The sequence below is a fragment of the Necator americanus genome, chromosome V, assembly GCF_031761385.1.
Source record: "Necator americanus strain Aroian chromosome V, whole genome shotgun sequence".
Lineage (NCBI taxonomy): Eukaryota > Metazoa > Nematoda > Chromadorea > Rhabditida > Ancylostomatidae > Necator > Necator americanus.
The window spans coordinates 36,542,764-36,566,084 of NC_087375.1; the positions used below are offsets into that span (position 1 = coordinate 36,542,764).

General features: G+C 37.9%; 1 protein-coding gene across 3 annotated transcripts; it reads left to right on the forward strand.

Moving 5' to 3' along the window:
- Positions 1–2,539: 2,539 nt before the first annotated feature.
- Positions 2,540–21,680, forward strand: RB195_016281 (uncharacterized protein; the record flags this gene model as incomplete). 3 transcript variants are annotated; one of them, XM_064207366.1, is made up of 26 exons in its annotated part: positions 3,817–3,891; positions 4,873–4,997; positions 6,027–6,130; positions 6,596–6,719; positions 7,722–7,838; positions 10,840–10,919; positions 11,022–11,254; positions 11,613–11,708; positions 12,629–12,638; positions 13,250–13,288; positions 13,355–13,422; positions 13,515–13,649; positions 13,772–13,873; positions 14,003–14,101; positions 14,174–14,269; positions 14,556–14,708; positions 14,846–14,988; positions 15,070–15,196; positions 15,703–15,785; positions 15,864–15,942; positions 16,012–16,094; positions 16,637–16,730; positions 16,827–16,953; positions 19,897–20,097; positions 20,148–20,245; positions 21,567–21,680. In XM_064207366.1, 26 exons carry the CDS (start codon positions 3,817–3,819, stop codon positions 21,678–21,680), a joined length of 2,805 nt encoding a protein of 934 aa, XP_064063246.1. The 3 variants fall into 3 exon arrangements, with proteins under 3 accessions (XP_064063245.1, XP_064063246.1, XP_064063247.1); XM_064207365.1 differs by lacking the exons at positions 3,817–3,891; positions 4,873–4,997; positions 6,027–6,130; ... (7 more) ...; positions 20,148–20,245; positions 21,567–21,680 and having other exon boundaries at positions 13,390–13,422; positions 19,897–20,138; XM_064207364.1 differs by lacking the exons at positions 13,250–13,288; positions 13,355–13,422; positions 13,515–13,649; ... (12 more) ...; positions 20,148–20,245; positions 21,567–21,680 and adding an exon at positions 2,540–2,679 and having other exon boundaries at positions 3,783–3,891; positions 12,629–12,688.
- Positions 21,681–23,321: the final 1,641 nt, after the last annotated feature.

Here is a 23,321-nt window from a genome sequence, read left to right on the forward strand (position 1 = left end):
TATGTTTAATATGAGTATATATATCGTTATATATTTTATTTCTATACTGTGACTTTTATTTGTTATTATATTATTATTTTTCTTTATTGTCATATTATTGTTTTCGTTATGTACATTGTTGTATATGTCTCTTAATATATAGATTTTAATAAATAGAATAAAAAAATAAAAGAGTGAAAGGATAAAAATCGATTGATCTAAATGAAAATAAAATAAGAAAATAAGGAGAGAATAAATCCGCTGTGTGGGCAATCTAACCTAGAATGAACTTCGTAATAAATCACATAAATATTTAAATAGATTCAGAATATTTAAATAGTTAGTTTAAATAGTTTAATAAATTCAACATTTAAATAGATTCAGAATTATGTCGCCACCTTGTGGAACAAACTTTAAGATCATTTTCAAAAGCAAACTACTTTGAAAGCGCTACATATTCATCCATCTACCAACTATTCCTACTTCTTTTTTTACTGGATCACCTTATTCTAAGGATAATCTGAGTGATTTTATACATCATGATATAAATCTTATTTGTGAAACGTAATTTGAGTGGGTAATTGCCTATTACTTCTTAAATTTACAATATTTCATGGAATATTGATTGCATTCAGCTACTGCTTCCAGGCCCAAACTGGAAAAACTCTTGGTGGCTTCAGCTTCTTGATGCCTAATTTATTCAATTATTTCTTGCTTTAGCTGCTTCTAATACTACTATTTTATTTTTGTGGGACCCTTAATCCTCTATGTAGGAATGTGTTCAATTTACTCACTGAGAGCACACATTTATATCGGTGTTTTTCTGTAATAGTATGAAGTAAATAGTAAATACAAATATAAAAATAGATATAGTATAAAGTAAATAGTAAAATAGTAAATCTTCCAATGATAACAATTGTAATATATGTAATAAAAAATAATGTTTGTTGTGTGGTTTTTGTGCAGCAGATTTCTTTTCCTGTAGAAAAAAAAACATTTTTTTTTTCGATTACAACAACGTTCAGGCTTAGTTCTTTGCTCGAAATCAGGATGAAGAGTACGACTGAAATCGGATACGCATCTCGTACACCACCTGGTCTAACGCTTAACCTTCTCGTGAGACAGGCACAATAGATTAACCTCATAAAAAACCAGAAGGCCGATTATGCAGAATAAAAATAAACAGGGAAAGTGTATGTTTACAAGCAGCAACATTTCAAGCAGCGACAAAAACAACAACAATAACATGCAACATTTCATAGATACTCTGTGTTTTTTTTTTGGCTCACTAAGCATTAAACAGTGAAAAAAACAATAATTACACAGATGAATTTTTGAAAAATTCCCACCAAAAGCTACTCTAGGAATAGTAAACGAAACGAAACGAATATCGGATAGAAAATATGTGATATTGCTTGAAAACAGGAAATAAGTAATGCCGGATGAATGAAAAACACACAATGCTATTGAGAAGTTGAGAGAAAACGTCTAGTGTCCTTCTGTCCTTTGAGTGTCGTAACGGGACGCGCATATATGGCATGTGTCCCAAAGGGGCCTAAAAACATGGACACTATTCATGAATGTTCAAAAATATTGCAAGTTTGCATTTCCCTGACATAGCTATCATTAAATACGTACTACTGTTGCTCTACTGCCTAACTTCCATGAGCATTTATCACTAGGCGTGGAGGTCCGCAGGTCAGAGAAATCCATTTTCCAACGATCAGTCGCAAAAATCATTCTTACACCACGTTGGTACAATTTATAAGGTTTATAGGCTTTTATTTGCTCACAAGGTTCGAGCTCCTTTGTAGCCAGACGGTCGATGGTTCGAAACTGCCCTGCAGCCAACCAAACCCTTCACCACTTCGGCGTCGATAAATTGGTACCAGACTTGTCTGAGAGGATAAAAACACTGATTTGCCTGATCGCTTGGGCCCCGCAAGTCATTGTATAGGCCAACACGAGTTCCAAAACCTCAACGATTACGAATTCCGGCAAAAAGCGTTGCGGCGCATCATAAGCGGATTGATACGCCAGCCACTTTTTTCCCTTTTTTCCCTTCAGAAAGCACATAATAGAAAGGTTGAACAAACAAACTAAATAAAGATAAATCGACAATGAATAAACAATGCACAAATAAATAATAGAATAAAAAGATTTTTTAAATAAAGTGCATGTTTCCAAGAGGACATGCACTTGATTTTAAAAAAATCTGCTCATTCTGCTATGGACCTTAGAAAGTTGTGCTTAGAAAGTTAATGGGCTGAGGCATAAGGTTTTTTTTATAATATTATAATAATATATGCTTAAAATAATATAAAAATACAAAACACAATAATACAATATTAAGAAAATAATAATAATAATAGTAAATCCCGAACCATTCAGAAAATCCCGAGCAAAACTAAGTATATGTATTGTCTCGAGAAAAACACTAGATATGAACTTTTCCAGGTTCTTCTTCTTTTTGCGTTAATTATGTGCACAATCCCAGATAGTCTTGTTTTCGAAAGCGGTCTCCTCTCTGTCGATATTTATCCGACAGTTCTCGCTGGACATGCTGAGTGACGGGCTCCAAGATGTCAGTAGGACAGCAGCCGAAAAATCTGCCCGATCCAGATTTGAGACGTTTGAAGTCTCGGGAGTTTACGCTGCGAACATACAGGCACCATCAGCTATGTTTTTCGTTCTACCGAGGTAGGGAAGTGAGGAAGTGTATGCTATCCTTAAAAAATTACTGCTTTACTACCCGTGGACAGAAGGCTTCGGAATGCGGTTCCTTACGAAGTCCTCTATTGCAACGCACCATTCTTGCGCCCCGCCCCGCCTGCGATTCGTCGAATGAAATGAATTGCCCATTGGGGAGTCCGAATGGATTTTCGACGAATTGCAGGCGGGGGCAGGGCGCAAGAGTGGCGCATTGCAGTAGAGGACGTCGTAAGAAAGGTATTGTTCCGGAGCTGTTTGTTTACATTGATAAATAACTGTAAATAAACTAACTAGTAAATAAATAACCGTCTACTTGCAAAGAATCGAGCCCACTTTTTACTTCTTCTCGCAGAGAAAGAAAAGATATCAGATGAAAGTTGTTCTCGGAATGATCCTTCCTTCCGAATTCCGTAATGCACCAAGTCGCACGCTCACGCTTGTGCCCGACCGTTTATACTCAACGTTTTAGATTGCAGCACGAAGCAGTATAAGAAGAACCATCACGTCTGGTCCAAACTAGCACAAATTAGGCTAGTTTTGCAGACGTCCAGTCGTGTATCAGTGATATACCCATGTTAGGTCCATGAAATAAAGAAATACTCCACATTCTCATGGCATGGCCTACGCTTTCGCAGCCGAGGTCGCGACGAGTGGTATACCACCTTCCAGAACTGTATATTTCCTTAAAACTTCCTCCTTTCCTTGGATAAAGAGCTCCTCCTAAACAATTTATTAATCCTGCAGCACATCGATCGCCGCGCTCCAATCGTTGTGAGAAGAAGAGCGTCGTTGTTTTTACCGTAGCTACGTACGGCGCTCTATAATCGACAGCAGTCAAGCTTCCTGTTTACTAGCATCCTCTTTCTTGAGTTCAGAGAAAGTTTTCGATGAGAACTTCTTCTTTTCTCGAAATAGTTTATTGTCTTTGTGCTGACAGTATCGTGTGGTGCTGTTTTTGTACTCGCAGTCTTGCTAGCAGCTATTTTCGAGCAATGTTCAATGGTCCTTCCTCAGGATATTCTCGTATATAGAGGCACTTATCCGTAGTAGCAGCTATTTTCCTTCGTCTTGATGTTGTTTGGATTTTTCAGTAGTTTCTTCGAGGGTGTCCGTTCGCCCTTTCACATGAAAATGAAGGTGATGTTCGTCAATCGGCATGGGAAGCTTTCACTGCCTGTCACTCGTTTAAAATCAGATACTGTGAGTTGTGCTTATGAAATTATGTTACATTTACAAATTTTCGGTAAAGATAAGCGCGTCCTATGATTTTAGTGGCTGCTCGTTATTGTATTCTTGATTTTGTGTCAATTATTCCTCAGCATTTACAACGATCTCCCATTTTCTACTATTTCAACGCTTTTTGCACTCCAAAAGAAATGCTGCTCTCCTCCAAGAAGAATTTTTACAATTTGTTGCTCATAAAAGTGAAGCAAGAGTCAAGATTTTTAACACTCTTTATTACGATTTCACAGTTCTTTTGATCCTGAAATTCGATCACAATCACTGATCCTATTCCAAACATTTCATACGAACCCAAATAAACTTTTTTGCAGCCGATAACCATCATGCCCTGAAGATCTGCTCAAAACTTCCCGATTTGATTTGCCCAGATTTGTTCATAGATGAGAATGCAAGTTTAGGAGCTTTTTAGTAGGAGTTTGATAGGTCAAAAAGAAAACTGAGAGAATTGTCTTTTTTTCAACGTAGAACAAAATTAAATTTTGTGCGGACAAAATTTTCACTTGTTGCGAAGAAAATATCTCCTCTTGAAGTAGGATACACTCCAAAGAATAAGTCTATTATCTACTTTATTTATTTTGGAGGTTATTATTTATTTTATTTGTTTTGGAGGTTTACCTTATAGGGAGCAACCTCTCCACTAAAATATATAAAAAGCCACGTTTGTAGTATCTGAGGAGGAATCAAAGCAGTAAATGTGTTAGCTGCAAATAAAACATACACCTCGTGATTTCGGTCATTTGAAAGACGCCTTAAATTCTGATTCTGGTAGTATCAACAACAATTAAAAATTTATAACTTTATCGCAATTTTCAAATTCGTCCTTACAACATCCTTGTTTACATTGTTGTTAGCATCAACTTCTTCCGCGTATGTTCCTGAGAACACAATGTAAAAATACATGAAAATCATATGATATTTCTTGTCACATTATCATTACAGGCTCACCACCTTCTTCCTGGACCCTCAGTGCATAAAAACGGGAAATCAAAGACATCTACTATCAACAACCAATCTCAAATGATCAGTTTAATTCCACCCGCACAACGTACTCGATGGTTTTGCGGGTAACAGTATTATTTTTTTTTTAAAACAAAGCTGTGATTAACTTTTCTAGTGTAGACGCAGATTGAGACAGTAACAACACTACTGCTGTAGCTACATAAATACAGTATTACTTCACGAAAGGAATAAGGGAACGCTTGTCACTTGTTGCGTGTATTTGTGTGTTTTGATCAGCACCTGCCCCTGCTGCTAGAGTTTTCTGGAGGCTTCCAAGGTTGCCGCCGGTTACTGCCCTGTTTCATTAAACCGAATGTAAGAATGTATGTAATGGATCAATTTTGACGAACTTTTTATTAAGTTTAAGTCTCACTTGTAATAAGTAGCGTCCAGCAATAACATCAGGAAGTGATTTAATTACTACAGTCACGAACCTTTCTTGAATTTTCGTAGATAACTATCTCCGGACGAGCACTAGGTTTCATTCGTAATTTTGACCTAAAGAAATTAAATTGCGAAAAAAAAGATACTCGAGGGTGAGTTCTTACTTGTCACTGAGATAGTTAGATAGTTATAGGGTGAAGAAATGAAGGGTGTGTGGTGTGCTTCTTTCTTCTCACAGCGTGAAAGCAACAATATTTCACCGACGGGAGAAGTTCTGTGTTGAAAACGAGTTATATTATTTATTGCGGCCTCTTTTTTAGAAGCACTCATCTCGGGAACGTTATCAGTTAGTTGTTTTGTTTTTACTCCTTGCAAACACGAAATTGTGCCACTTTTTCTGTTATCATTCTTTTCGAATAAAAACATTGGTTCGCTGAAAACAGTGATTAACTGCACATTCCCGAATAAGAACGACCTTGAAAGGCTCTAGGTAGGACATGCTGTTCTGTTTTCTTCTGTGTTAATTGATCTACTACCTAAATTTTCACGGTGGTAGTCCTGAAAATATCGTTCAAACTCTTCAACGTTCATTCAGCGTTACACTTCTTTACAATACTTGTATCTAGAATAGGAATGTGAAAAATAACGGTTTTCAAAATATTTCATTTTGTTAATGTTTAAATGTTCAACCGAATATGTAATGATTTCAGGATCTGTAGGAAAAGTTTATCGTCGAAACGTTCGTATGACGAGCATATGAACATTCACAATGATGCGAGACCTTTCGCATGTGATCACTGCGATTACGCAGCAGGTTGGAGTTTGGATTTACACTGATTTTTAATGCAATACATAGTGAAATTTGAATTTACTTTTCTAAGTTCCGGAATTCGTCTGAAAAATCAAGTAGATTAGCTCAAACTATTTGTAGTTTCCGCCATAATGTTATGGATACCAATTCTAAAAACTCTTTAAGGTGAATCTTCATATCCTTGATCCTTGCTGGGGAGGGGCTAGCAGTTGTTCAGTTTAGAAATCTCCATTCATAACGCTCTTTGAACATTTTGTAAATAGTTATCTGACAGAAATGAAAAGCTTGAATTGCATTTTTCTGGAAAGTCCCGTTGCTGTTCCTTTGATATAGTTGCAGAATTCTGCTGAAAATAACAATTCTTTTTTTTTCACAACTCTTGTTTTGAGGTTTTACCTTGTTACTTTCGTAACATCACTCAAGTGGGGATGTTTTCAATGAAGTACCAGCAGCTATGGATGTTTTCAGCTAGTCAAATGACGTTGAGAAGACACAAATTGCGAAGTCACACTGCCAGACGTGACTGGGGATACAAATGTCCGTACTGTCATGAGGCCTACATGGAACCTGCTAGTTATCAACAACACGTGCAGTGAGATTTTATTAGTGTAATCTGGCTTCCATTTAACATTTTATCTCTTTAAGATAAAAATGGTAATCTACACATAATAGTTGCAACTCTTCTTATTGATAGCAAGAATTCATAGACGTGACTGTGTTGCTGTCACCTAGCAACGTTAATATGACAATAGCACTTAGTAGAATAAATCTTTACTCTACTGCTAAGTCTTAGGGTAAATTTTTGGAATTTTTCAAAATGAATTCATTAAGAGCTCTTCATAGCTTTAGGTTTGGCCGTATTAGGAAGTACATTTTTTTTCACTTCGTTCTAACAATTACAATGCACCTGCATCTACGTAAAATTCAAAAACTGTTAGGATTGTTTACGACTAAAAATTCTATCATTTTTTTAAACCAAAAAGCTTTTTTCAATAGAAAGCGTTTGGATCCTTTTTTGTCCTTTTAAACAAGGTCTGCTTTTTTAAAGGTTTATCTGCATGTTTCCTCGAAAATTTATCTCGTTTACGTCGTAAGTGTTCCTCTTTCTCCATAAACAAATTTCCTCTCTTTCTCTTCTTTTCCATCTGATATTTCGATTTTCTGTCGTGGCGCTAAGCGCAACGTCCATGTGTGTGTGTTATTATAGAAGAATGTAATTTTATCCACGTACAGCTTATTACACATACTTGACGTCTTTGTGCGAATTTATCTAGACAAATGTCTCGATTCTATGTAAGTAAAGTTCTCAACTGACGTCAAGGCGGGATCTTGACGTAAAGAGTGATTCTTCGCGCAAAATAAGATTCTGCTGTTTCCTCATTCTCTCGGTTGGCTTTCTGGTATAACGTCTTTTCCTTTAAAAGAAAAAAAAAGAGTGAAATAGAAACTAAGGCTTCTACTATAACTTAGAACTGCTCTTGTCTTTTTTTAATGGTGATCCGGCTATAATCTATCCTTGTTATTTAGCTATTTATCTTTTCAAGGTTCAATAGGGTTTTGCTTCTTGTTCCTTCTTTTTGTCAACCGCTTTCAGATCTCGGCATTTCGGTCGCTCAACAACTTTCGGGTGTCCTTACACCCAATGCACCTTTCAGTCCAAATGCTTTCGACACTTTCGCGAGCATTTAGCGAAACACAACAATTACGAGTCGTAAGTATAATTTCTGTGTCTTTTGTGCCTTCTGTGATGTCGGAAGCTTCTCTGTCTCTTCTGTGTTGTTTTGTCATGTGGGTTATTCATCATATCGAGAATAACATACGAAGTTTACATTATTTTCCCAATTTTCTCTAACTCATTGCAATTTCTGTCCTCATAAAGTTGTGAAGTCATTTGCTGATAATTTCCAAATATCCCTCACTAATTGCGTGAGACTCTGTTGAGAAATCGTGAACCACCCATGTTAAGTGCTTCTGCGAGTCATTTAGCAAGTCAAAAAATCGCTATCGTTACTATCAATAACTCTTCAAGCTCTCCACAGGCTTAATTTTGTCGAAAACATTTTTTTTTGGCTTCTTTGCAATAAGTTCGATTGAGGGTAGCGTACCGCGAATCTGGTGTGGTGAGGGAATCCGCAGGAAAAGCTAGGGATGGGGTTGTAGATTGCGGGATCCGTAGTGGTTCTATTCATCTCTCCCTTATCGTCTTAAAAACGGCGTGAAAGTTGCCGTTTTATACGACGATTTCAGTTGCAACGCGCTACCCTTGTGAACGCGCCGCATCCTCGTGCGAGCGGTCGAAGATAAATGAGGTCACTTCACTAGCATGATCAAGATAAACCAATCAATAGGCTGCTGAGAGGGACGGATCGTGCAGATCGTCTTAACTTACTTCGTGAGAACTAAAACGATGCCCACAATGTTCTTTAAGACAGTTAAGGAGAGATGACCGGAACCACTATGGACCCCGTAATCTACAACTCCATCTCTAGCTTTTCTCGCGGATTCCATCACCAGGTGAGAGTCGTAATAGGCAGCCTTTAAGTATTAAATACTGGATTGGACGTCGGGCGTGTTTTGTAAGCAGGACGATAAGTACTGGATCAATGTCCACTTTAAAGAGTATCCATCTTCAAAACCCCAAATTCTTCACTTATTTCTTTACAATTCCAGAAAATAATGGTATGCTATATAACATATAGCTTATATATTGGATAAGCTCCACAGAATCTTCTTTTTCACCTTAAAGTTGTTGCCTCTCTCACGGTTTCAGCAAAAAAGAAATTAGAGTAAGTTCTCCATTCAACGTGGGGTTTCTATATGCAGAGTTCACTTTTATAGGGTTTTGCTAATATAGAAGTCTCGAACAGTCATAAATGGAGAGATTAGTAGCAGCAGGAAATGTAATAAGAGAATTAAAGCTTTTTGGAAATTAAAGACTACTCTGAGGTGTATATCTAAGATTCAGCAAAAATAACTAACTGCTCGTTAGTTTATTTTCAAGTAGATCAATAGCTAACTGACCAACTATGGACCTGCGCTAAAATCTCTTCATTGGAGACTTTAGACAATGTAATTCTCTTTAAGAGGAATACAATATAATATAATAGATATAATTCTAGGGAAAAACACGTTAACAAGTAGTGCATCTCATCTACTCTGCGTTTACGTTACCAAAACTTGCACACGCTCGAAACTGCTCGGGGAACTATTCCATCCTTATTTTCCCGACTCATCCTCATGTTTCTGATACGTTCACACGTGATTTGCTAAGATAACGCTATCGTGTAGCAAATACTCTCGTATTTTGCTATCACCATGGTTTTCTTATTCCTCTCTTCTTAGGTGCTCTCTATTTTCTTATTCCTCTCTTCCTAAGTGCTCTCTATTCTTAGGTATGCACAGGAACAGGCTAATTTCCACACTTATATCTTGTCCGATTCAGCTCTTTTTATGTAGGAGTAGCTATTAACTTAGCTACTATAAGCGAACAGAAGGGCAAGGGCAAATACGAGGAAAACAGCGATCCGTGCATTTTTTTTCTGGACAGGTCGCTATTTTCCTTTTTTTCTGATGCGTTGCTAGTTGTCTCGATGGCTTTTTGTTTTTCTTTCTTATTCCTTCTTTGGTGGTGGGTAAGTTCAATTTAATGGGTCATAAACTTCTCGTTTTCTTGTGGCGTGCTTTCGCGACCTTCCACTAAGGATGTAGATGAAAAGTGCAATGCAGCTTAGCTCATGATGTCGTGTTTTACGTTTGCAAGTATTGTTTTCCTGCACTTGGAATATACTGGGATTTCTCGGTGTCAGTGCGTTCTCTGGTGTCGTCTAACAGCGAATGAGCACGTAACCGAGATTTGACTTCGCCATTCCTTTACACTGCGTTGGCTCAATTGCTTGTCCTGTTACCCGCACAATGTCTTTCACAGTCGTCGTGTTTACTCTTTTTTTCGTTCAATGGCTGTTTTTATGACAGTATCAGTGACATTTTTTTAGTCTGTGATTGAAACTAAAATTTTCTTATGTACCTTTCTGACCTTTCCCTTTACGTCCACTTGTTGTCGCCACATGGGCTCCTTCCTTCCTGTCTGTCTGGATGGATGAATGAAGATTTGTAGAGCCTCACTATGAGAGACTCCCCACTAATATTTACTTTCTAAACTCTACAATTACAATCACAATTCAACTGCTAAAATCGTTCGAAAATTTTTGACGGATGTTTATCTTTCATCTTACAAAACAGAAACGAATATGTGAAAAATTTCTTTTTCAATTTAGAAAGTCAGAGCAGTGGGGCAGTTCATAGATCGCTCTAGATTTTTTCGTTCAAGGGGCTGTGCTATTGGTTAGGTGAGGTATATCATATAGTCGTCCAGAACATGGTAGCGAGATCCTCGTTTACACTTTTATTTATATTTTTTCGAAAGGAATTTTTGTCGCTTGCGGGTGAGATGTCTTCAGGACGTATATTATGTACGTGCTCTTTGAGAAATCAAAAAAAAAGAGTTAAAATTAATATGAGTGATCTTGAAAAGTTAAAATTTCAGAATTGAATGTAGACTAATCGTAGAGAACATCAAATTTTTCGTTATTCTCGTCCTGTCTAGACTTATTTCTTATGAAGCCGAACAGTTGTTCCTTTTGCTACGTGTGCAGCATTGCATGTGCACGATAGTTACATTTTGAAGAAACCGTTGTTAAGAAGGAACATTCCAGATATGTTGGTCAGCCAAATAAGATTCCATTCTCATTTCCGGATGACGAATTGAACAGATTCTTGGTGGATGATGAATACGGTATTGTAATCCTTTCCGTATGAAATTATTTCGCTTTCACTAAGATAACTGACCTAACTAGGTCATCGGATTGTCTAGTATTATCGAATAGTATTATTACAGGTTATGGTTATCGCGCAAATAGTTCTGTTCGCAGAGTGCAGTTTGTGAAAGGACGATCTAATTCGGCGATCATGATGGGTAACGCTACAGTGCTACCGGTCAAGGTAGTTGAAACAAGTGATTCCCCACCGCTTCTCACCGCCGAAGTGATGGATTCGGATTATATGAAAGAGCCTATAAAACTGCGACCCTGTCTCGAGCCAACATCCAGCCAACGAAATGTCATCCCGGAGGTGAACACGCTTAAAAATTTTGGGTTCAGAAACAATTACCCTTGATGGATGTCGTTAAACTCAGTAGCGCGTATGTGTAACAGTGTTTGTTGTTTTCTGTGGCATCACGCTGTGATAATGTGGCGGTCACATGGTTTTTGCTCTGATATCATTGCGCCTTTGGCCGCTTGGTCACAGGATCGAACGCAGTAGACTGGATAGCGTTTTTTTTTCTAGTGCTGATGTTTTGTGAATGTGTGGACGGTAGGTCCACGACAGAGCTTCGGCTTATCTTTTATGCGATTCAGCAGTATTCGTCCTAGCTCAAATTTTTCTTGATGTGAGGTTATTCTTTTGGAACCCAGAGCACTTGATTTAGGTGCAGCAAAACTATGTTATGGAGCCTCCAACATTAGTTGAGGAAGGACATGAAATGTATCCGCCCGACACCGATTGGATTGAAGGAGAGATAGAAGTATGTTCACTGACACCTTTGATTTCACATATTATTTCTATTAGTGTTAGAATTATTGTTAGAATTCTAATATTAAATATTAGAATCACAAGATAATCAAAATTTCAACTCTTGAAATGTTATCTTCTGAAAGTTCCCAAAAAATGTGGACCAACTCCTAAGTACTCTTTTCAAATGCTTGAAAATTTATGGACACATGGGTAAGACTATGCGAAATAGGAAAATCTTTCTCATGCGCACGGTAGACGGTCAAAAGGTTCACAATTAGAGACAAAAACAGCTGTATTTAATATTTCCTTTCAATCCTCCTTAATCCTCTCCTTTCAATGCTATTTCTACCTTGCAGTCCGACATTTTTTAGAAAAGAAATAATTTGTTAGATGAGAATCGTATTATGTGCATGGTCCCATCAAGTTTAACACTTGACTCCCTCTTTGTTGCGTTTGTTGTGTTCCACACAAGTTGAAAACTAGAAATTACAGCATTCAAAAACACGCATTTAAGAGTTAATGACTTGTTTGGTTTCTTCTATTTTTCTTCTGTCGAAGGCACAGCATTTACTTACCATCTTTGACCTTCCACACAACACATTTGATCGTTAAGCAGTTGAAGTTTTCCGGTTTTATGAAAAGAGTTCTTTATTTCTTTTCTGTTTCCATTTTTTTCCATCTCCTTTCTTCTTTTTTAATAGTTGTATTGGTCCTAAAAAGTGTTCTTGAAATGTTGACCCGTGAATCATATTAAAGGCAAACTATTTGAAATTTTCTCGAAAGGTTTATTTTTGTCTCTTTAACCTCTTCTAACGTTATCTTTTCATTCGAGACACATCCTTTGGAAGAAGTCTTCTTTCAAGTTTTCTTTTTGCTTTCTAGTGCGGATTTCCCATTAGCAAATTCGTTAAATAAATGTTGTATTTCTAGGTACCAGCGAGTGATGTGCCGCTGCTTCCAGATGGCCAAATGGATATTGAATTAGATTAGACATTTATTGTTTTCTTATGGTTGTTTAGGGGTTCTTAGGTTCATTTTTGTATTTCTGTACACAGTATTGCATATTAGCTGTTTTTTCTTCCTCAGCAGCTTTTCCCTTTATCATGCCTTTCTGCTTGAGGTTTCGATTCGTGACTTCGTGCACATTAAGGGTTGTGGTTGTTATAATGTTCTCCACTTTTCTTTTCTCTTTCCACTGAGAGAGTTGAGTAGAATAATAAGCTATTTTTTGTTTATTCTGTTCCCACAACATTAAAGTTGTAGAGATTTTATTATAGAGATCACTGTGATCCTACTCAAGACGTGAATTTCACTTTGAGCTGTGAATATACTGGTATTTCAGCATTTTGTTAGTCTTCTCTTATGTTTTATGAAATAATTGCATAGTATCGATGAAAATAGAATGAATACTTCTCAAATAAGAGCAAAGTTGACTTGAATTGGAGTTGAGTCTCGTAGTATACCTCGCTTAGTAATAAGTTCTTAAACGGATGAGCAATTTCAAGTATATTGTTTTTAGAGATTATTTTACTTTTGATGTGAATCGTTAAGCGGTGTACCTTCGCTACTATCTGATCTGCACGGGTGATTGTGAGTGTTTTTCTTATCTTGTCTCTTCTCATATTTCCTGGTCAATTTTTGTGGATCTTCTTTCAGACACGGGTTTTATTTCGTTGATCACATTTTATGTGATGGACATGGGCGTTCTCGCCCCAGCAATCGACGTTAGTTTTGCTTCCTGTTCATTGCATTTCTTTTGGAGATCTAAGTTTGTGGCGAAATCTTCGATTTTGATTTGACCTACGCCGATTTTCAGCTGCAAATTGCTGATGACGTAATTGACGAGGAATCGCAAGTGAATGTTAGACCATCATCACAATATGTAGAGGTTAGGAGTGATCTTCCTGGTGATAGACTTTCACCTATGCTTCCATGCTCTTCGAATCAATTGGTTAGCACTTTTTATTGTCAAGTAGTTATAGTGTTGATGTATGCTCCGGCTTACATCACGCAAGATAGCCACTGCTACAGAATTGCTGTATTTTAGTTTAAATCATACGTTTTAATCTCCAGAAACTCTCCGTTGGTGGAGAAGACTCGCCAGAGGAAGACGATATCTGCGATCTTCGTCAGAACATCCATATGTGGCATCTCCACCCCCCTGAAGCAGAAGATGTGAGGATTTCATGTTGTTTTCGCCTACGTTTTGAACCGTGCCTTGTTCAATAGGTTCCTCTGAACAGTATATTTTCGTACTCATTCTCTTGCTCCGATTGTGGTGTATAGTTGTACGAAGGCTTTTAGTTCACTGAAGTTGATGATGATGTCGGCTTATCTGCAGAGCGAGTACAGTCGATTATTGCTGGTCAGGGATTGTTATTTACGCCCTTGAATGAGGGAACGGTCTGTTTATCTATTCACATGCCATTTCAAGTATTCCGAACCAGTTCATAATTGTGGTCTTTCTGTTTTCAGTTTGTTGAGGAGATTTTCTCGGAGAAAGGTCCAAAATCTCACAATGGCTACCTCTTTGGAGCAAAAATTGGTGAAGGATCGTATGCTAAAGTTAAAGTAGGTTTGAAGTTGATGGTTTATTGACTATAAGTTATAAAATTAGGTGTTTTAACAGAACGGTGAACCTTTCATACTATTATACCGTATGGACTGTTAGATAGAAAAGTCATTATGAATAATTGTAATGTGAATAAATAGATATGTAATGTGATGCATATGATATATATATATATATATATATATATATATATATTAAGTGAAGAATTGAGTGGTTGTAATGAGTAGTAATATGTAATATTCGTAGTAGTAGCGATATAATGCCGCAAACTTTTTTTAATTTAAGGAAGTTGTTGATGAAACAACTTTGGTACGTCGAGCAGTGAAAATCATCAAGCACAGTCGGTTGCGGAAAATCCAAAATGGACAGGAAAACGTGGAGCGCGAATTGCGAATTCTCAACAAAGTGAAACACGAGAACGTAATTCGACTGATAGAGGTAATTCGTCCCGCTTTAGAACATGGGAATATAGCACGGCTAAGCAATTGGACTTTTCCATTTTATTCTACTCTATTCAATTGTGCTGAAAAACTTTTATTTCAACTAGGCCTACAACATTTTCTACGTATCTTCAGGTGTTTCGAAGAGAACAAAAGAATAAATTGTATGTGGTACTTGAGTTCTGCATGGGTTCTGTGCAACAGTTGCTCGACGCTGCACATGAAAATCGGCTTCCTGACGCAGAAACCCATAGATACTTCGTAGATTTGATAAAAGGGTGAGATATACCTTTTTCCATTAGAAACATGTTAAATCCACTTACTTTCAGAGTTTGCAGCTAAGAAAAAAAACTTTTCAGGCTTGAGTACCTACATTCTGTTGGAATAGTTCATAAAGACATAAAACCAGCCAATCTACTTGTGTCCTTAGACTACACGCTAAAAATTTCCGATTTCGGGGTTGCTGAGGAGTTGTCAAAGTTCCAGGTAGGAATTGTGTCATTTTTTTTCTTTTTGCAATGAGATCTTGTATCTAGACTCTAGGTTTACAAGTGTCATTTTATGAGAGTAGTTATGCTTTCCTTGCTTAATTGAATGACACTGAGGTTGTTTTTCTGTCGTAAGTATTTTCAATTCCCTAAAACTCTTCTTTGATTTTCACACCATGATTACTTTCTGTTTTGTTTTCTTTCACGAATATTTACTCAGCAATGCGTACATCCCTCCGTCGCAAAAGTTTCCACACTATTCCGCTGCGCGAGCATTTTTCAATAAAACCGCTGTTGCAATTCCGTAGAATCAATGAAAATGACAGTTTTTTCCATTCCCATTCCTACCGAATTGCAGTAGTATTGTTTGAAATGTTTCTTTTTTCTGTTGTGTAAATAAAATCATCACAGAGGGATTCTCCTATGTTGAAGTTGGAGGCCAACTACGTTTAGAGATCTCATGTTCATATCGTCTAGCTACAGTAAAGAACACATCCATTTTAGAAAGATGACTCGTGCCAAGTTGTTCAAGGAACTCCGAAATTTCAAGCGCCAGAACTGGTCTCAGGGAATACTGAAAGCTACAGGTATGTTTTTTCCAAATCATTTTTGGCTTTTCTTGTGTTCCAATTGATTATTTTACTCAAAAGAATTGCTTACTGCAGTGGGTTTGCATCTGATTTGTGGTCATGTGGTGTAACCTTGTATAATATGATCTCGGGTCTGTACCCTTTCGAAGGAGCGGTGAGTGTCTTTTTTCTTTTCCAGTTCAACCATTCTGAACTGTTGAGGAATTTAATTTTAAGATTTCAGGTGATCATGCGGTTGTTTGATAATATTGCTCATGCTGATTTGGTTATGCCCACAAATGTAGAGTTGCATCCTGATCTAGTCATGTAGGTTGTCTGGAATCTCTTTAGATGTTATATTATTTAAATTCTTTCTTTCATGCACAATTTCGATGGCAAGATTTTATTGTTTATGAGACTTTGGGTTTCTCTTTTTTTCCTTCTTCACTTCTTATTGTCTCTTGTTTGCCTGCTCACATGGGAAGTATTCCTCATTTTTCGTTCTCAACATCGATTTGGAATAAAAAACAGTTGAGAAAAAGCAAGTAATATGTAGGGAGCTATTTCACCCTAAGAGAGGTCCTTAATAACGAACTGGTGCACTAAAAATCCACTTTGAGTCACACATGTGTCATCCTTCAGGATATGTGCTAGTAACTGCATTAGTATTGCACATAGATATTCTCTCCGAATATTCGAATATACCATTCTTCAAACTCTCGATTTCAATGTGTTTTCTTTTCTCTAAGAATTCAAATGGATATGGTGTGGTTATTCGACTCTCATTTTGTAATTAGTTCATTTTCAAAGATCAAATATTCGAACATTCCTACTTACTTTGAGCTCTAGACGAGATCGTTACATTGCAGATTGCTGAAGGGTTTACTGAATAAAGAAGCGAAAAAACGTTTTACTATCGAGTGTGTGAAACACAATGCATGGCATGCAAGGCCTCGAGCAAAGGTACACCAATTTGAGCATTATTACAATAATCAATAGTCTTCGATAAGAAGAAGTAAGGGTTTTTTGATTGCAGAGCTGAGCTCTTGTATGTTTCAGTTTTCTCCTTCAACCCATCTTTCTAAGCGAGGTTCCGTTCAACGCCCTTTAACTATTTACCCTGTTCTTGAGGAACGATTCGGAGCGATACCATTGGATCGAATAGTAACGGAGAATGATCTTGACGGTATGTTTGCGTTCCATTTACTTCCTGCGATGTTTTTTTTTCTTGGCGGCTATTCAATTGAATTTAATTTTGACAAACTGTTGGACGTTCGACGCGAGTGCGTAGTTATTTCTACTATTTCTATTTCCCTTTGTTGACGCATGTATGACCGACGAAAACAGCTTTGAGTGGTTTGCCAACTCTCAAGATCCATTTCATTTGAGATCGATCTTTCGGAGGAAAAAGTAGAGGTTTGATGAGGAAAGTAGTAAGATTGAAAATAAATCTAGAAGACTAATTTTGACAAAAATAGCTAACGGGATGAATTTCTTGCCTGAAAATTCATTTCATTATGTTATGAACTGTAGTTCAGTTTAGCTAGAAGTTAATGAGCATGTTTCCCCAAGTTTTTAATATTAAGTTGAAAACATTTCCACTTTAAAATGTCTTTTGCAATTGTCATTGTCTCATTTGTCTTTTTCACGATGAGATGGTGACTTGTCTTTTATAATGGGTTACATATGTGGCTTCTTGCCTAGAATTTGTTGTCATTATCTATCATGTGGCACTACGGGCCGTGCAGCACAGTCGGTAGGAAGTTCTACTGTTGCTAAAGCATGATTGATCGTAAGTTCGATTCCGCCCTAGTGCCAATCAAGCCCTTCATCCATTCTGGGTAGATAAATTAGCACCAGACTTGTTTGCGAGGATTAAAACACTGATTTGACATACTGACTAGACCCCGCAAGTCATTGTACATACTAGTTACGCGTTCGTAAACCTCAAAGGGTTGAAGTGGACGCGATGGCGCATCTCATGCGGATTGATTAACGCCAGGCACTTTATATTTTATCCTTTATACCAACAGTTAGCTATCTTGATGTGTGCTATAGCCCTTGCTTATTTTGGTTCAGATAGATGGAAGTATCGCGTCATGTCTGCGAAATGCAAGAACACTTGTACAACAATTTACGCGTCATGCGTCACTGACTGTTTTACACCGTCGGAATGTTTTCTGAGCTGAGAGTATCGCGAAAGACGAAAGATAGCGCAGTTAGCTAATAGTTTCGCGACGATGTATAGCTTTGCATGTTGCCGTAATTGAACTATTTCTATATATTATTCGTTATTGGATCGCCACTAGATTTTGAACCTCATTAGTTTTGAGATTTGAGTGTTAGCAGTAGTAACTGCACTTTTATTCTTATGTGGAATGCGGGGAAGTTTTGTTGGATTTTCTCGACGCTGCTAATGTTATGCAAATATAAATAACTAGCCTAGAATTCTTCTACTAGAACGGATGTTTAGTCACAAATATGCATTTGTGAATCTCGAATTTCACCATTTTTCTGTTGTCAGGTGACTCATACATGATGCATTTCCTCTCCAAACTAATGCATTGGAAATATTGCATCGGAAATTGCACTTTCTTCCCGAAGCGAAATACGTTCCTTGCTTGATTTTTATGAAGAACGTTGCTTTGGGCACGTAGTTTGTGGGTTAATTTCCAAATGCGTGTCTTGGTAAAGTTTCTACTAAGCTTTTTCTACAACAATGATAATAAAAGAACAGCTTGTGTCGATATTTTCTTTCGGGGCATCTCTGATCTCTGGAACAAATCATAAAACATAAAAGGATAGAGTTAATCAATGCTTTTGGGATGCGCCTTTGCTTTCAACTTCAATTCGGGAACATTTGAGGTTTATGAACGTGGAAACCTGTGCAATGACTTGCAGGTGCCAACCGATATATCAAACCAGTGTTTTTATCCTCCCACAAAAGTCTGGTAGCAATCTATCAACTTTGCAGTGATGAAAGGCTCGGTTTTAGAGCATTCTTGAGCCATCGACCGTGCAGTCGCCGCCGAACCTGGTAACGACTGCGCTACACTCTCCTAGAGCACATCATAGAAATATTTTTATTCATATATATTTGCTAAATTTTTTGCGCGAACGTGTACGCACGAGTGTGGCCAATACAATATCTTAAGGGGGCTAGCCGAAGTGTCAAGTCAGTGTTTTTTTTTATCCTCCCAAACAGGTCCGGTATCAATTTATCGAACGCGGAAGAATGAAAAGCTTGGTTGGCTTGGGTCCCACAAAGGTTTGCAAAATAAAAATATTCACTTTCAAGCCAAACAAGAAGGTAATGTATGAAAAAAAAAACAGGACATGGGGACGAGCAACTACCTTCTACCTCTCGCGAAGCAATAGGATTAAGCGATAGTTTGGCAGAACTCGTGGTTCGTTCGTGTTAGAAGTTGTGCTTTCAACTGTATTCAAATAGTTATTGGTTGAAATGATCTGAAAAAAATTCTAAGGTGACATTTGTGGAAGGGTTTGTGATTGTTCATTAAAGGCATCACCCCACGAATCTGAGGTGGTACGGATTTCAGGTGGAGTATTCTTATGCAGGATAGTAGATTATGGAGAGGGGAGTGATTCCATCCATTTCTTCCAAATTGTCGTAAAAAACGGTCCGGAATATGTGGCGCGTGCACAAGGCTGGCGCGCTCCAATCGAACTCGTTGTAGAAAATAGCGCGCCGGATCGCTCGAAGCCGTATCGTTCGGGCCGTTTTTTACGGCAATTATGAAGAGATGAACAGAATCACCCTTCTTTCCTTTAATCTATGATCCCCATATACGAATACTCCACCTGAAATCCGTACCACCTCAGATTAGTGGGGCGATGCCTTTAACTTACCTAATATATCAGAGATCATGCTCAAGTGGTGGTGCACTATGGTGTAATTCCATTGATTATAATAAACTCCTTATAGTTGTTTTTTGTAACTAGAGCAGGACGGGTGAGCATAGTATTAAGCACGCACAAGTTCCTTGTTGCAAATGAAATTCAAAATTTACGCCCCCCCCCCCCACCCCTTTTTTTTTGATATCATTTTGCGACTCAGCTTACTGTTTAATGCTCATAAATTCTTGATATCTACGAAAAATTGTTTCAGAAACCGTTCTCAGTCGTCAACACCACAGTAGTGGCACTTCACATGCACATTCCTCGTTGATATTGCCGCCCGATCACGGACGTGCGGGATCCGAGCCATGTATCAATGCCGAGGATCGGCAACACTATAATCCTATCAGTGTTCCGGCGCCAGCAGCTACATCACCGTCACCGCCACAACCACGCCCACCTCGAAAAAATCGTAGTTTGCTCAGTTGTATACTTCCTAATCGCTCACCATGACGTCTATAGCCGATGTTATTGACGAATTTTCGAAGTCGGATGCTTTGTTCGTGCAGCGCCCTGCTTTTTGTCGAAGATTGATTTTGCTCACCTCTCAAGTGCGTGAGGTACGCGTATGTCACGATCACCATTAGTGTAACATCCGAGTTGATAAGCGAGACTATGTAGCTTACTGCTCAGGAATCCTTGAGGAGAAATTGATTGGCGGCCAATGTTCTTTAAAAAAAATCCATTTTTATATTCATCTATAAGTTTCATGCCTTCCAGTAGCCGCTTGATCTCTTAGATGATAACGTATCCTATAGAGCTATGAGAAGTCGGCAGAAGTGGGCAGCAATAAAGAGAGCCCATTAGCGCAACGCATAGTATATGTTGTGACTGACAGATTGGCGAAAAATTTCTGACTGCAGAAACTGTGGATTTCTCGTTTTAAATCTACTTATGATTTTTCTTACTCGATTGCTCCGCTACCGAATATTGGTTGTTGCAAAATATGATTTGTCCGAGTTTACTGGGTAGGAAATCATTAAAAAAAAACGATTTACAGTAGGAAATTGGTGTTTTTTTTAACTGCTTCATTGAGAATGTACTCCTTATCAAAGTCGTAAAACCAACTTCGTTCGAAACTTCGTTGTTTTTTTTTTTGTTGCGGCTATCTAGCTTCAAGCTTATTTTTCGTAGGTATTAGAACACTAGCTTTTCCCTCAAAATCCTTTCTTTTTTCTAAGTAGCATTTATTACTTTCTCCAAAGGAGAACCTTACCAAGGGTCAGCTTCTCATCTGAAAAAGGCGAAGTTCACCTTTTATAGAGAGCGCGCGAACATTAGACAGTGGCCTGTGGCAGCAAAATATTAGGTGAGCTCTGAGATAGCTTAGCGCATAGTGAAGCTCTCATGCTGCCATAGAAAAAGCTACAGCTTCAGCTATGAAGTTTCGCGTACAGGAACTGAGAACTTCCCAAATAGTTCGTTAACCAGTCCAACCAGTTTGTTTTGGACTATCGAAAACCCTTCTCTCAGTTCTTAGAAAGTTGCTAAGTGGTTCATCATCGTAGCAGTAATATCGCTATGTCCCATATGTTCTATCCCATCCATCTTGAGCGCTACTTATTGTGACTGTTCACCGCCGCGGTCAGTGTTAATCTGCGGACAACAATATTGCGGTGGCGATCCGAGTACTTCCCGATCTCACCTGTTGATCGGTCAGGTCGCTCTTTCGCCGTCGCACTATTTCGATCGTTTCCGTCTGGCACTCTCTATCATTACTGCGCTGCGTTTTCCGTGTCTTTCCTAATCTCATTCTCAGCGCGGCGTTCCTCAGCTGACCCCTCCTTCGCGGCGGACGCAGCTGATCTTTATCTCCTCCACCCGTCTTCGTCTTCTCGCCTGAATTACTACTACTTTTAGTCTGACGTAGTCATCATTCAGGTGTGCCTCACGTGCATTAGCGGTACTAGCATAGTTTTGAAAGTTAGGTCGATTGTTGTAGCCCAGGCCTCGCTTGTTGTCAGATCAGTGAGCCTCTTGTGTCATAACAAGTAACTACTTAAGTAACCATATCCATTTGACTAAGGTTACTCTACAATGATTGATGTAAATGCTATAAAGTTTTAAAGTGTACAGCCCATTTAACCAAGGTTGAATGTATCTTGTCTATAATGTGTGGCATCTTCAGGTAAAAAGTACAGGATAGTTTTGATCCCCATTTACATGACAACCTGTGTGAACTATCTAGACTTATCTTTCGTTTAATTATATGAGATATACAGGTAGCTGACCTCAAGATGAAGGTCGTAGAATGTTTGTTGTGAAGTTAATGTGTATTGTATGGTTTTAACAACGCATTTCCCCTCAATACTGAAATGTAATTTGCTTACATTCAATTTAGTCGTGTTTTCCACATGTTTACCTGTTGATTTCGTTTAAGAGTCTACGATACATTTAACCTATGAGGTTGTTTCTGTTTTTTTTTCGACATTATGATGCTTGATGATTGTACATGACAGTTTGGTGCTTCGTGCTATACAGTTTTTCGACTTGAGAACAGATAAAAAGGAAACGGTTTTAAGGGATACTGGGAACAGCATGGTAGAGGGTGTAGTTATGGTACTACAAAGAAATGAACATTGTGTATAGCACCACCTCATCAACATTTATCTCATAGAATCGATATCTATGATCTAGTTCAGTTGTTGCAAATGGAAACAATATAGTGTTTTTTAACGTTAATATTCACTACAGTTTAGTTTCTTTTTGTATATTTGAGGCTAGTTGGTTTCTACGAAAGCCATCTAAGACGATAAGAGAAGAGGATTTGATTTGGTCGTTTTTTTTTTGAAAATATCCATTCAGAAATGCTGCCGTATACTTTACCGTAAACATTGCAAATGTACAAATAGAGCAGATTTTTGCTACTAATCGCAGCCTAGTCTTCCAGCGAATACTTCATTCTGAACGTTTTTTCTCTTGTCATAATATCCAAATGTATCGCCACGCTGGGTGTATTTCTGAACTCGGAATTGTGTTCAGCATTCCTGAGTTTTATTTCATTTGTTCATATGAAGTAAGCTTCCAGGCAAGTTTTTTTTTAACCTCTAAATGTGAGCGTTCCTATTTTTAGCATCTTCCATATGTGCTGTAGCGCGTCACGTTCTTCTTTGGCATTATTGTTATGACTGCCAGCACACCATGACGAATGTCGTCACTATTGTACTATATGAGAACCGAAATATTTTTATAATATGCAGATTGTTTTTGTTAGTCAGTAGTATTTTGGGGTAAAATGTAGTTGAGGGAGAGCACTCAGTGGCCCTCTTATTTCTCGAAGTAAATAATCAAATCAGTCGGGGCTCTTAAGCCTAAGCATTAGTTCTAAAGGATCTATGGCATGTGAACTAAAGTTACTAGGAAGAAAAAGTTAGAGCGTCGGAAAATAATCAATTGCGCCAACGAGTGCCCCCAACTACATTTTTTGTATTTGGATTTTATTTATTTTGGAGTTCGTGGCAAAATGTATACAACACAGGGGCAGTTGAGATCGTGCCGTGTGTGCACAAGGAAACAGTCGATGATGACAGCGTTAATTCAAAGAGATCATGTGCAGTTTTACTGGTGTTGCTCGTTTCTTTCTCATTTTGATAATTGACGTTTTTCTTTGATATTAAGCATTTTGAATGTTTCCTA